The sequence below is a fragment of the Opisthorchis viverrini genome (assembly GCF_000715545.1).
Source record: "Opisthorchis viverrini unplaced genomic scaffold opera_v5_110, whole genome shotgun sequence".
NCBI classification, from domain to species: Eukaryota; Metazoa; Platyhelminthes; class Trematoda; order Opisthorchiida; family Opisthorchiidae; genus Opisthorchis; species Opisthorchis viverrini.
This window is the reverse complement of record NW_008751760.1, coordinates 550,617-564,563: the sequence shown is the minus strand read 5'-3', so window position 1 is coordinate 564,563 and position 13,947 is coordinate 550,617. Positions and strand designations below refer to the sequence as shown.

At 42.4% G+C, this 13,947-nt stretch overlaps 1 protein-coding gene across 1 annotated transcript in view; it reads left to right on the top strand.

The window, feature by feature from the left end:
• The window catches only part of T265_05497 (hypothetical protein), a gene marked incomplete at both ends in the record, with an annotated part of 114,439 nt that overhangs the window by 62,779 nt on the left and 37,713 nt on the right, over positions 1-13,947 (top strand). The window contains one exon of the mRNA XM_009170519.1: positions 9,619-10,111. Coding sequence (XP_009168783.1) covers positions 9,619-10,111 — 493 coding nt within the window. The remainder of the gene's footprint in view (positions 1-9,618; positions 10,112-13,947) is intronic.

The following is a 13,947-nucleotide window of genomic DNA, read 5'->3' as shown; positions in this document are numbered from 1 at the left end:
TGTTCAGGTACAGAAGTTCCTCACTGAGCCATTCTGCCAAACTTTTGTGTTTGGCGCGCGGTCATATTCAAATGAACCATACACCGAGGTCACATAGTATAAATATACTTGGTATCCTAAAGACTTAGCAACATTTGAGTGCGATATATCAGACACAAACAAGAAATGTCAACGACCGACACGCTGGTCTACCTGGTGTTTTTACATTTCACTTCGACTCCTGAGGAAGCGCATAGGTTTGGAAGGGATCAGCCAGTCACACAGTACTTTGTGGTACTCGGATTCAGTGTTGATGCCCACTATACAAAGGATGAACAAGGCACTTAAGGGGGTTTGTGAAGTGAGCCCACTTGTTTTAAAATGTCTATACCGGTTGTGTACAATAAGTTTTCATCAAAAACCATCCTGTACATACCAGTGAGTTGATAGCTTTAAAACTTACATCAAATAATGTTACAACCTGAGCTCGGCGTTTACGAATATCGGAGAGGACGGAATGTGCACGAATGGACCTTATCAATTAACACTCCTATTATGTCAGTCCCCTTGAATACAGTGAGCGCAATAGAAAAATCAGCCATCTGATGAGAACATGGGATAAGGTAGCATTTTTCACATCCATTTATCTACCACTAAAAGCCAAAAACGTCCTGCAGTCCCTTTCATTTCCTGTGAATGATATGAGTACCGAAAGGGGACTTATGTTCAGCGGCTCACTCTGCCAGTCTTTTTGCTTCAAAAGTCCGATCACTGTGCTCGCATAATCAGGCGTTACACTGTCCCCAACGACTTTATCCTCTCCGTTGACAAGAAGAAACATCTGGTAACCCTTACAAGCTCTGACATCCTGAATGGCTTTCCAAATGTTATTCATTCGTGGAGGCATATAACTCTGAGTGGTATTTGAATGGGAGCATTTCCGCGCTCTGGGTGACTCAAACCTTTCGTTACCAAATGGGGTCACACTCCTTACCCACAGTCGATTTTATCCGTGTCACTTACGATCAATACTTCTCCACCTGATAAGTCAAGCACCCAGATCGCTGACGGAGAAAAAACCGGGTTTTTTGTTTCAATCACAAACTTGCTGAACTTTGTTCATGCAAGCGACAATTGCTGACCATGGCTAAGCCAATGTTGTGTGCACCGGTTGCAACCAAATTAACGAAGAAAACCATACAATCTATTCAAATGCACAAGACTGTTACGTGAACTGAGCAATGTTCGCCTGATGCTCCAGTCAGCTGAGTCATCACCAACACTATACTCAAAGACAGCGAACGAGAACATATGTGATGAACTTAAAAGGTAAAGCACATCACATTATCTGGAAAACTGTGACCTCAGAACTTCGAGCGGTGTTCGGGAGTATATTGTCTGAATGAGGGAAGCTGTACGAATCATCGGTACATTAGCTTCTTCAACTCAATAGCACTGGTCCAATGATCTCTTTTGGATGCATTCACCCTTCCACAATAGGTAACAGTGGGGAAAACTTGTTTAACCGGACCCTGTTCGCAAATAAGACGTTGTTCAGCCATTTTCCAAGGTGGTTCACGCTACCCACTGTAGTCCAATATATTTTCAAGAAGTTTTCTCACCCGTTAGATCACCTTGATGTTTTTCAGAATTTTTGTGGGATTTCGTCCTGTAAGTGAAGCCAATCTATGCTGAAAAGCCGAGGAACTCTTTAGGCTCATGTTTGGAATAACCGACCAAGAAATGTGTGCGTAATTCCACAGTCCAGTGAATGAAAACAACAGGGTCACAAAATATGCCTATATCTCCAGTTGGTAACCACACCGATTGGTCTCCAGTCCTTCATTTTCACTTCTAATCCGGTAATTCCAAACGGGCACAAAAGGCCTCACTGTAAATCGATTTTCAAAGAACACCCTTCTAATCGACCGTCTGACTCTCTCTAACCTTCAGAAACCACACGCCAAATTAGACCCGCTTTGGGATCCGAATGGCATTGAACGAAACGTTGCATGCAAACAAGTTCCTTGTAGGTCCAGTGCAACCTGGTTCTAAATTATTGAAAAAGACCCGAGCGCGTCGTTCCTCATTACCTTCAAAAGGAAAGTAACTTCGTAGTAAGTTTCATTTTGTAGTTTTGAAATGAATCTAATCAGGCTATCTGCAGAAAGATAAAACATGACAATGCACCTGCATTACTAATTTCTGTCGGAGAGTCCGTCGAATCGTTTTTACCGCTGACAGACCACGTGAGACCAAGTACTTTCTCCTTCTCTCTCCTGTTTTCCAGCGTCATCCTCATGTGCGGAGTCTATAAATGTTTACTCAGTCGTTATCCCCTTCCTTTGGGAGGGGAGGCCATATACTACTGACTACCGAGTTAACGAAATCCTTCAACGGAATTTTGAGAAACGAATTTCGAGCAGCTCAGCTGTGGTTTTGAGTGGTCTTAGCGTGCCCATTTCACGATTAAATGTTCTAATATACTACTTGTGACTGCTAGTGAAAGCCACCTTTATCAATAGCCTGTCTCATTTCTGACCACCCCATTGGTGATCATCAGTGAACGGATCGAGTTTGGTTACTTGCATAGTGATGTGTTTCACTATCAATTTGATAAAATGCGCACCAAAGTGTGCGTAAGGATCTCTAAATCGGATTTGATTTTGAAAAAGATTGCCTGCATTTTTTCGGTGTACGTTGGTTAAGGTTTAGTTATCTGTTTGTGACTATGCATGAGTGGTAGGCTTTTCTAACAACGCACGGTTTAATTTACTGCGCACCCAATCAGCAATGGCACGCAAACTTCCGGATCGATTGCATTCCACTCTCCTGATGGATGAACTGTTGATGTCCTTTTCGTGGTCGAAGTAAAGTTTTCTATCTGAGGTGCCGTACTTTTAAAACGCATGAATTTATTTGACATCCAAGCTCGCTAACCCAGTTAACGCCGTTGTAGTACTCAGAAGAAGAAAAGAAAACGTGTCAGGAATTTTGCCTCTGGGCGATTATCGAACATGTAGGTACCGTCGTTTAATCTCTGTGGCTATTTACTGACCCAAGCTTAGAGAAGAAGTTGCGTGCACCGCAAAACAAAATCACGGAATCTCACTGCTTCTCACCTGCGATGCTGGGACAAAAAGTGGGTGAATGAATGAAGACGGAAAAAATGTTTTTTTCTGGGTTTACTCCTCAAAACCTACAACGAGATTATAGGTGGCGAAAATCTGGAAAGCGGTCGGAACGAAATGATACTACCAGTTTCGGATTATTCACCAAAATACGCGAAGTGATATTTCAAGCAGAATCCACACCTGTTCAAATGAAACTTCCAATAGAATGCAAACATGCGGAAACAGTTTTCAAAAATGGCTTGGAGTTTTGTGTTTTATCATGGTAATTAGTCCTAATAAGATGGTTGCTTACATCGGTGTTCTCTTCTTGCACTAGAAGATCGATCGGGGCGAAGTAAATTCTAACCTCTTCTGATCAGGAGTTATTAAACGACAACAATTTAAGGCCTAAGGGTGCGGAACGGAACCCCGGTATTTCGTTCAGTTGGTAAGCACATTGTCATGTGACTTTACGAGCTCTGAGGACCCTACAGCATGTGGATTCTATTTGACAAAATACACACCAACGATCACTTGCCCTGTAAGGGTTTACCCGGTCGGCTTTTTTTCAGAGTTCCAACCAAACTTGCTCTCATTTGAACACCACGCTTCAAGCAACCAAAGTTACGAATTCTTCTGCAAAAAACATCGTCTTAAAAACGAGCACGCTAACCGAATCTCAGGTGAATATTCCGTTCGTAATTTCCAACTCAGGTGAAGGTTCTCTAATCCAATGAGTCTCAAACGACAACAAAAGCCAACGGTTGTCAACAACAACCTTGCGGTACACAACTGTCTGTAAGTCGGAGGACCCAATGGAGCCGAAGTAATGCCAGTCTGTCAAAGGAACACTCGAAAATTCACGATTCCATTCGCATTCAGACGTTACAGTTAGCAATTTTGTACCTTGGCTACAGCGCTATTTCGAGCCTAGGAAGAGTAAAACCGTCGAAGAGTTTTTATCACTCTTACGACTAGTGTGTTCCTTCAGTAAAAACGACCCCATTAAAATTTTAACATCACAGAGCGTAGAAACGCCTTCTGTCAAGTTTAAATTAAGGAACTCGGTGCCTCTTGGTGAGCCACACCAGAGGTTTGAATGTTTCGGGTACCGAGATCAAAGCCGAGTAATTATTAAACAGTGGAAAAACTAATTTTGGGATCTGCTGGGAAAAGCACTTCAAAATATTCATTTCAAGTGACCGTACAGAATTCGGAGATCTCCACAGGATAGAGTGATTTTGACCGCATATACGTGTCTACGACTCTTGCAACGGAGCTGGTAGCAGCCCCTCCATATCTCGTGAAAGTTTTGTGATCCGTCAGAGTTTGAAGGTATATCACCTTCACGTGCTTGATCTCACTTTCAGAATGTTTTGTTAGCTACTTCCAAGCCACTTGACTTATTTCTGAAAACCTTCCGCTATTGTAACTCGAAGCTGCCTGAGAAGCACTGATGAGCCTCTGCTATCCATTGTAAATATTTTCCACTACCCTAAAACAGGAATGGAGACAACAAATCACTTTTAGACTGTGTAACGGAGGTTGATAGGCTTAAAAACGTAAAGCACGTGTCTAAAAAAGCATTCAGTCTTATTCGGTTAATATTTCATTGCGGACGAGTACTTTCCTTCGTTTTGTTGTGAAACAGATGCGGTTTTTGTGCAAGGGCATCCCCGATAAGACAGGCGGAATGCGATGATTAGATAAGAGGAGCAAGCCTGCGTGTAGTAGAAAATACGTAATGTAAGAGTAATGTAAGAGTAATCAAGTTTGTCATTGAGTCTTAGTGCAAAGTTACCCAGACCAGTGCACTTATGGACACAAAATTTGAACTGTCTGAGGTCTCCAAACAAAGATATAGAAAGACGAATCCATATCAGAAATCGGCAAGGCGGGGTGACTACCATCAAGTAAAACTGAAACAGGCAAAATAATGCGGGAAGTGTGAAATTGCCTCGGTTGGTCAAGAAATGGGCCTTCAGTCCCAGAATCACACGGTGTTCTTTAAAAAAGTTTTACAGGCAGAGCACCATGAACCCCCCTGTCCCAAGAAATCCACCCGCAAACTCTGTCAAGAAGAGGGGCACACTGAAGTATTTCATCGTCGACGTCAGTATATAATCAGCCTTCCCATAACATTACACAACCGGCATGTTCTCTAGTATGAAGTACTACGGCCAGGCTATTATTTTGAAGCAACAAATAGATACTACTGTAAATCAGTAAAGCCGCGTTCACTGTGTTGGTTTTCCGTGTCTACCTGAGAACATTCAGCCTGCATTTGAAACTAAGTAAAACAGCACTTTATGAAGCATTCTTAATCTGAGGCCATGTTCCTCCAAAGGTAAAAAAAACACAGAGGTTTCAGGAAATTGGTTCTGTACATGGTCACTGGGATCAATAAAAGTGGAAGGATGTATTGGTGCAAACAAGATATTGTATAGTCTCCTGCAGATGTGACTAGTGAAGCTCAGAAGATGAAAGTACATTCAACTTCAAAAGCGTCTGTATCTTTGACAATTACATTCATTTACGTATAGATTTGACGGGGGCTCACCTGGAACCCAACCGAGTGGTGTATTGCGTCTATATAGCGTGTCGCGATGTATCGAATACCGTGCCAGGTAGAATATGAGACGGCCTGGTGCAGCACACTCAGGTGCCTAAAACAACATTAGGAAGGGGAGACCAGGATGGGTTCCAGGTCAGGCTCCCGTCTTAACCAAACTGACATGCAAATAAGCGTATTTGTTGAAATCTGTCCAATTCCGGTTGACGGAAACTCGTAGAATGCGCCGACCTGGTGAGTCTCAAGAGGGGCAAAACCGGTCGTGGACTGTCGAAGAATTTTCAGCAACCTTTTGAGTAGCGCATTACGAATATACATGTATCACGATATCTTGAATATCGTAGCAACTGAAACATTATGCGACCTAATGCAGCACATTCACCTACACGGAAACATCACAAACGGATGTTTCAGCCAGGTTCCAGGTGAGTCTCTTGTAGAACCAAATTATTTTGAAAATGAGTGTATTTCACTAATTTCGTGCAATTTGGTTTCAAATAGAGCGTAAGGTTGGTGGAAACTCGGGGACTGCGCTGTCGAAGAGTTTCCAGCACCCTTACGAGTAGTATATTACGTCCATCAGCATATTTGTTTAAAAAGATTAAATAACGACATTAATCTCCGGCCTAGGGATCAGTTTCTCCTGGTCAAAAGAATATTCGCCAGCAAAGGGGAAGCTCTGTCTTCTTCGTATTGTTCACTTAGCCAGCGTTCATTTGCTGTTGCCACAACTGGTTCCATTTGTTCTCATGCGACAACTTATCAGAATTGCTTATAAATTCGGAAGCCATGACAGATGTGCCTTTTTGCAAATAATGGGATGAGTTAATCAGCAATACAGGATGTAGCAAGCCTGAACGTTCCGATAGAAACATCAAATGTTAAAGGGACAGAACTATCCAATTTACCGAGCTTAAAATCAAATGGTTAAGTGCGGAAAATGGGAATTATTGGTGCAAAATAACAGAGCCCTGCGTAAAACACGTCGCGCCTCTGGTTGTGAACACGTCTCGATTATTGAGTGCGCAATCCATCTTTTTGTACTGCAAGAATGACCTCTTGGTCACCTGCAGCCTCTCGACAAGTTGGTCTCTCCAGACACAAGTGCATTACATCCAAAAGTTGGTAATTTCAGCAACGATGGAGCAGGACGATTTGTTAAATTGGTGTCATTCCGGTAGCTTGAGAGGTTCTCTGCTTTGACTGCTTGGTCAATCCTCAGTGATTTCCTATGGGTTGCTGTGGCTGTATTTTACTGGGAAATTCTATTTTAAACACAATACAGCCAACGTTTCTGAAGGCAATACTACTTTTAGTTTGAAAGTAACTTTTGGAAGGTACCCAACATTGCTCATTCAAACTGAAAAAGTTTGTACGGAATCCAAAAAATATCTGCTCTGTGCTGTACTTGAGTCAGCAGAAAAGTGAGTCAAAATAATTCGAAAGTTTCAGCCTGTAATTTTCAGGGGTAAAGAAAACAGGTTTGGCAAGATCTATTTACTAAAGTCAGTGATGAATGCAGCAAACACGCTGAAGTCTAAACCCGTATAACCTGAAAGTCGATGACAAACTTCATCGGTCGGTTTTTACCGACACCCTGTAAAATCTTCCAGGTGGACGATAAATATGAGGTGAATCAGCCCTGCTTTTACTTTCATTCAACCCAGATGACTCACCTGTAATGAACCTAGGTGGTGGTGGCCCGGATAAGTGATTGTTCCAAGCAACTGATTCAGACAGCTGCTAGTCAAAAAATTAAAAAAAGCCAATGTAGGACATATTTACTGCAGTTGCAATTTCGGTATGCTCTCGTCGCAGAATTACATTTAAATTTGTACGGAATCCAAAAAATATCTGCTCTGTGCTGTACTTGAGTCAGCAGAAAAGTGAGTCAAAATAATCCGAAAGTTTCAGCCTGTAATTTTCAGGGGTAAAGAAAACAGGTTTGGCAAGATCTATTTACTAACGTCAGTGATGAAGGCAGTAAACACGCTGAAGTCTAAACCCGTATAACCTGAAAGTCGATGATAAACTTCATCAGTCGGTTTTTACCGACACCCTGTAAAATCTTCCAGGTGGACGATAAATATGAGGTGAATCAGCCCTGCTTTTACTTTCATTCAACCCAGATGACTCACCTGTAATGAACCTAGGTGGTGGTGGCCCGGATAAGTGATTGTTCCAAGCAACTGATTCAGACAGCTGCTAGTCAAAAAATTAAAAAAAGCCAATGTAGGACATATTTATTGCAGTTGCAATTTCGGTATGCTCTCGTCGCAGAATTACATTTAAATAATATAAAGTTTTAAAATAAGAGTAGGTTGCAATACCTGAAACAGCACACAGTGCTGCTTTTCATACGTTAGAAGTAACAAAAGCAGGCTAGAAATGACAATTCATTTTTATCAGATGGGGTCAACGCTCATTCCGGGGTTTCATAAACTGTCATTTGGATATAATGCTACTAACCCTCCGTTACTCACAACTACGCTCCCCAATAACGCACTGATGATGTCACCTCGATTGGTTGTGAAACGTTTGCAATCAAATTACCCAGCTCAGCCACCAAGCCAAAGACCATCTACGCTACCTGAGCTGCCGACATTTTCCTCTATAGAATGCCGTTCAATACTGCTCAACACTACGTGCTAGAACCTGGGCAAAATGTCTCTAAATTCTGTTGAACATGTTAGTGTGTTCATCTTCCCTTTGTTCGGTTCCATTTTGCAATCGACTCAAGATCGATACATTCAAATTTTCCGAGACCTGTGACACCTTTGCTATTTGGGGCTTAGTTTTCTCACAAACAGGCCTGATGTATTCCAGTGGGATACTGGTGTAAAAAAGACAGAGATGTAGACTTTGGACATTTGATTTTCGAGGCCGGTGCGACACCGCTGCAATGCTAGTGCAGGCCGTACTCTGCGGGCTAAATTCCTGAAGGGTGATGAGTGAGTGTTTTCGGTGAATGTACGACAGTTAGAAAAACCCCTAATCAGGTGGTGCTAAGGACATTTGTAACCGCGGTGGTTTACATCGCCAGAGTTTTACTTCAATAAAGCATGTTCATATATCACCGGAAATCTATCGCTTGTGGCTTCGATTCAGTGGTAACTTTCATCACATAGTGACCGACAAAGAGTCTGATATTTGAGTAGATTAGATGGAATTCTCTAAAACAATTTTTTGCGGACAACCACTCATTAAGTTGGAAAATTTCGCCACAGATAGAATTTTCGTTTGTGTATATTTTTCTCTGCCTCATGCTATACAAAAAACGTCCATTCCAACGCCAATCACATTTTCAGTATGACAAGTCTAGTTGTATCGACCTATGAGCTGGTCAGTTTTTCAAAGTCCCTTTATCCCACGTCAAATTTATTCAGGACAAATTCCTTTCACTGCTTAGCTATGCACTTAATGAGAATGATGCTGTAAGAGAGTAGTGATGAGAATTGATGATTGGTTTGCGAATGAACGCATTTCGCCGATTGCACACCGTTTGTTCCTTCCATTGAACACAAGAGTGATGGAACTTGCCTACCTGATGAACCTCAAGAACACCGAAGCCGTTAATAACGTACCGAGAAGTTTCAGAAACCAATTGGACAGGATGTCGTGTCAAGAATGCTCAATTCGGTTTCCTACATCCATTCCCACCAGTACGGAATGCTTAAGGAAACTGGGAACAGCTAGCTGCGTTTGGTCCGCCGTGGTCAGACTGCCGAAACACAAAAAGACCGTGAGACACGTGCGCTGGGGCACAGCGATCTTAACGTCTGCGTGATTCCGTGGACTGACTAAGAGGTCTGTTGTGGCTAAACTTACTAACTAGGTTGCACACTCTCTGTAGCTGCAGACACACCGACATGTGTGCCGATAAATTTTGTCCACGGTCTGTCCGTCCCTCGATCGATCATATATGAATGTGTTGGGTGTACTTTTCGCTGACAGCCGGTATTCTCGGTCGGGGCCGACATCGCGTGGCCAACAAGGCGTCAGACGTCTGAGTCACCTTCGTTAACGTCACGAGTGGCAACTTACGGTTCGGTTGGGGCAAAATCCAATTTTCAGCCTCCGAACATGGTGGGTTGCTGGCTCAATGTGTTGTTGCTCCTTGGTTTGTGGCAAACAGAAGCGCAATTTCTTCACTCCATTCATGGTATTCTTCGACCGGCACAACCAGCCGTGGTACGTAGATGGACAGTTTTCACCGGGAAACGAGTAGTACTGAACTGCTCTGTCGAACTACCGCTGGAGATTAATCCACAACAGGTACAATACCGCTGGGAGCGACCAGAGGGCACCCCAATCGGCTACAGCAAGTTATATGTGATCCCAAACGTATCGCTGTCAGACGGTGGTTTGTATGTTTGTCACAGCTCGGCATTTCTCGGATTTTCCGGGGAACAATGGTCACAAAAACACAGGCTACTTTTGGATGTCAGTAAGTCAGTTTGTGAAGACCTACTCATTCGGTTTATGTGAATTTTGTTGTGTTTATTCTGGCGTGAAATCAAATCATCCACACAATTTGAAAGAGTTTCTACTCCTCATGTTTTACTTCCTTCAACCAAGTGGTTCTTAGCGCTAGCTCATCCACACAGACTAACAGAAGGTTCAAACGAAGTTCAAGAGGAACCATCAAATAAACCGAACCGGAAGAACTAGACCCTGGTCTGGACCCAAACACATGTAGGTTTCCCCGCCAACCCAACACTTGTTCAACCACTCTAACACACTAAAATCCCTCGGCCGACACCCAACAGGGATTTCGCTTGACTTAACTGATTGGTTCTCCTTCCGCCTTAAATCCCGACCAACCTCGGAGCCTGACGAATCTATGGTGTCAAAAGCGAAACGTTGTCCAGCCATAAATCTACCGATTTTCACCAAACTTTTTCGAAAACGATAAGTGGTTCTAACTTTTGTACAAGATTTGCACATTCGTCCTTGGAAACCGTCACTCACTGCGTTAACCTCCATTCTCTCCACAACAATGCCACGACTCAGTATCCCTCCTAATACGTAGATGCTCTAGGAAACTGTCTTGGGAACGTTTTTGAGAAGGACTGGCCTGAACGTTAGTTCTACCGTTTCACTCTAGGTTGTTTGCAATCCGCCTAGCCTTGAAATTTTGACAGATCGATAAATATTTTTAGTGGTGAGATGAAAGCATTTTATTTTTTGATGAGAAAAAAGCTCATATTGAGGAGAATTTCAGAAAATTTACGTTTTCTGGTTATTTATGTAGCCACCCAGATTTTGAGCGCCCATATTTTTAATACGCGGAATTAATTAAGCGAATTGAAAACCTCACAGAGTTGAACCACGGATGACAAGTATTTTTTCGATTCAGACTACAAATGAAGGTGTTTTTTCAAATAGTTAGGGGTCACAAGTTCAATCAAATGGCTTGAAATCGGAGGTTAAACAAATGACCTACGGCGTGAAGGCCTCTCTACGATGGAAGCTGCAGACCATTTGTTTGTTGTAACGGGTTGGCAGCTTTACCTGAGTGAATTACGGCCAAACGGCTTGGGGTGCTGGCGGATTTGAGCAATACTACTTGCATACAAACCTTACCTAATCTCAGTGCCTGCTATGGTTCACAACCAGTTATTTTCCCTGACCGAGTACCAGCTCAACTGAGCGGCGCTTTATAGGAGTGTTCTCGATGTAAACGTTACAAAAAACGTGTATGGCAGTAGGTTCAGATTTAAACAAAGCCATGCAGACACAGATTGATATGCAAAAGACAACTGTCCATGTGCCGTCTGCTGACGAAGTAATCATAGTAATTAGTTAGGTAAAGAGGCTGAAACTTCAAGGAACCCACTTCCCCGCAACAATCCTGGCTCCTACGCTAACAAGCTCTCGGTGAAGATTTTCATCATTCTCTCAGTAAAACAATGGACAGAGCTCCAATTCTGTTCCAAAGGTTGGTTTCCCGCTTACAAACTATGAGAAAACGCAGGAGCTCGGGGAGTTTCATGTCCAGGACATGTGACAAAGCGTCTGTTTCCAAGTCCTACGAGATTTGATGGGAATTTGAGCCTCATGGAAGTGGTGCAGAAGAAAAGGCAACTACTCGAGTTTGGTTACTGAGGTAGAAATGTCATTGACACAACGGCCACAATAATGTGCTTTCAACGGGAATCTTGAAAGCACATCCATCTATGGCTTGCGCTACTAGAGGAGTAACGAAATAACCGCTTCGCATGTCAAAAGTTTCGGTGGTGAGGGTAAAATGCAATAGTAACGAAACTAAATTCACTCTGGTTTTCACTTTTTGATGTGGATAATTGTGTTGAGAGTTTTTCAAAAAAGAGCGCAAACTATCTTTCATTGTTAATTGTCGTATTTTTGCTTTGAAATGTTTGGGGAAAAAACCGGTGAAATAATCCTTGGTAGATAGCACTGTCTTGAGAATTTTTACAGTCGATTTTCTCAGTAAAGGCCATGCTATTTTTATGTTTGACTTTGGTTTTACCGCTAAATGTCATACCAGTAATTTGTTACAAACTGATTTACGTAGAATTTCGGACGCCCGTTAACATGACACTCGGCGAGTTTCGATTGCGTTCCTGGTCGCCACTTGCTGAAGCCAGGTGGATATATATGGGGTACGTAGCAGGGTAACGAGCATGTTCCCCTGAACGCTTGATATGAATATATGACCCCATCTACTGATAGACATTCCTGAAGTCGGATTGCCAGATGTCAACTGTCTTGAAAAAGCTTGAATGTAACCAAGACATATTTGTTAACACGACTGTTTCTCATATTCTCGCCCAGCTATAACATCACCAAAGCAAGAGTCCTGTGAGTATGAATAAGATATTTTATAAGCCAGTCGATTGGTTGCAAGAGCTGGCACATTAAGACTACACTACGTACGTACACTACGTAAGAGTAGTCAACCATATGGTTATTTATTCTAACTTAAATAGTTAGTCATAAAAATAAAATAGTCTACCGCTCTTTCGGTCCCTAGCTGCCATCCCACCCGAAGGAAGCACGAGGGCTGGGATACTGCCAGGTTGTCCAGGCCTAGACAGGAGCAGTCGAGATGCAGAGGTCGACTTTGAACCTCTGACCTTTGCGCTCTGAGCCATCTCGGTAACGAGTCATCGGGGAGCATTTTTTGTTGTGTAGTATACAGGCTATGAAAGCACCAGGGAAAAGTGATTCTCCGGACGTAGGGGTTCACAAAAATTTCCGTGCATAGAAGACAGAAGAGAGACCATGAGCCAAAGCCCAGGAAGCACGGTTTCACTTCACCAATAGTTACATATAAAGTGATCAAACTAGCAGACACCGTATAGTACAGATGTAACTGATCCAGAAAAGTTGCTGCAATACTGCTGGGCAAGGCAAAGCTGGCGTATGACACCCGTACTTTCGTCTATAAAGGCTAATTATAGTGCCCATTATTGGACTATCATGCTTAGGCCGATAGCGACTGTCACCATTACTCCCTCATATATGCCTAGTTTATGTTGCCTTCAATAACGGGTGTGTAATATCGAATAAGGTTGCGAGCGAAATACAAGCGGTCTGATTACTTTATACGCAAGAGTCCTATGAATCNGTGCCTCATTCTGCGAAGGAGCCTGATAAGAACCACCTCTATGCTTTGTTGCCCTAATATTTTGAAAAGATGTTGATTTTTAGAAAAAAATTCAGTTTGTCCTTTATTCAAGCGACTGTTTAATGCTTCCCTAGCTGAATTGTACGTTGCAAACCCGTTTGGTTTATTTTCGATTTTTTGATTACCAACGGTAAAGTACAGTAAGAACTCCTTTAACCCAACACCGACAACAAAGTTTATGCAACGTTGCGTGTACTTTATGTATAGATTTGATAAATACTATATTGGAATTTCTAATTATTAGTTTTTGAACATTTAAGCCGTGGTGGTCCAACCGTCATGTTCCTGAGCGGTTAGAACCGTAGTTCTCAGTAAAATAGTTCAAAGTCAACAAACGCATAATTTATGCATGAGTAGTCAAATTATTCGTTTCATCATCCAAAACAACTCAGCTATGAGACTGTAACGGAAGCCAAAGTTAAGCAACATCGCTCTCTAGCCATCCCCTTTTACAAAACAACATCCTAAAGGACAGTATTGTATATTTTGAAAAAAATTTTATCCCTTGTTATTAGGCTACTGTACACCACCTTCGTAGAAATACATTGAAAAACTCAGGCCAAACGAAGTGGTTAGCTAGACAAACCGTTTCTGGTGTTATCATAAAAACAATTACCGCTTAATGGGTT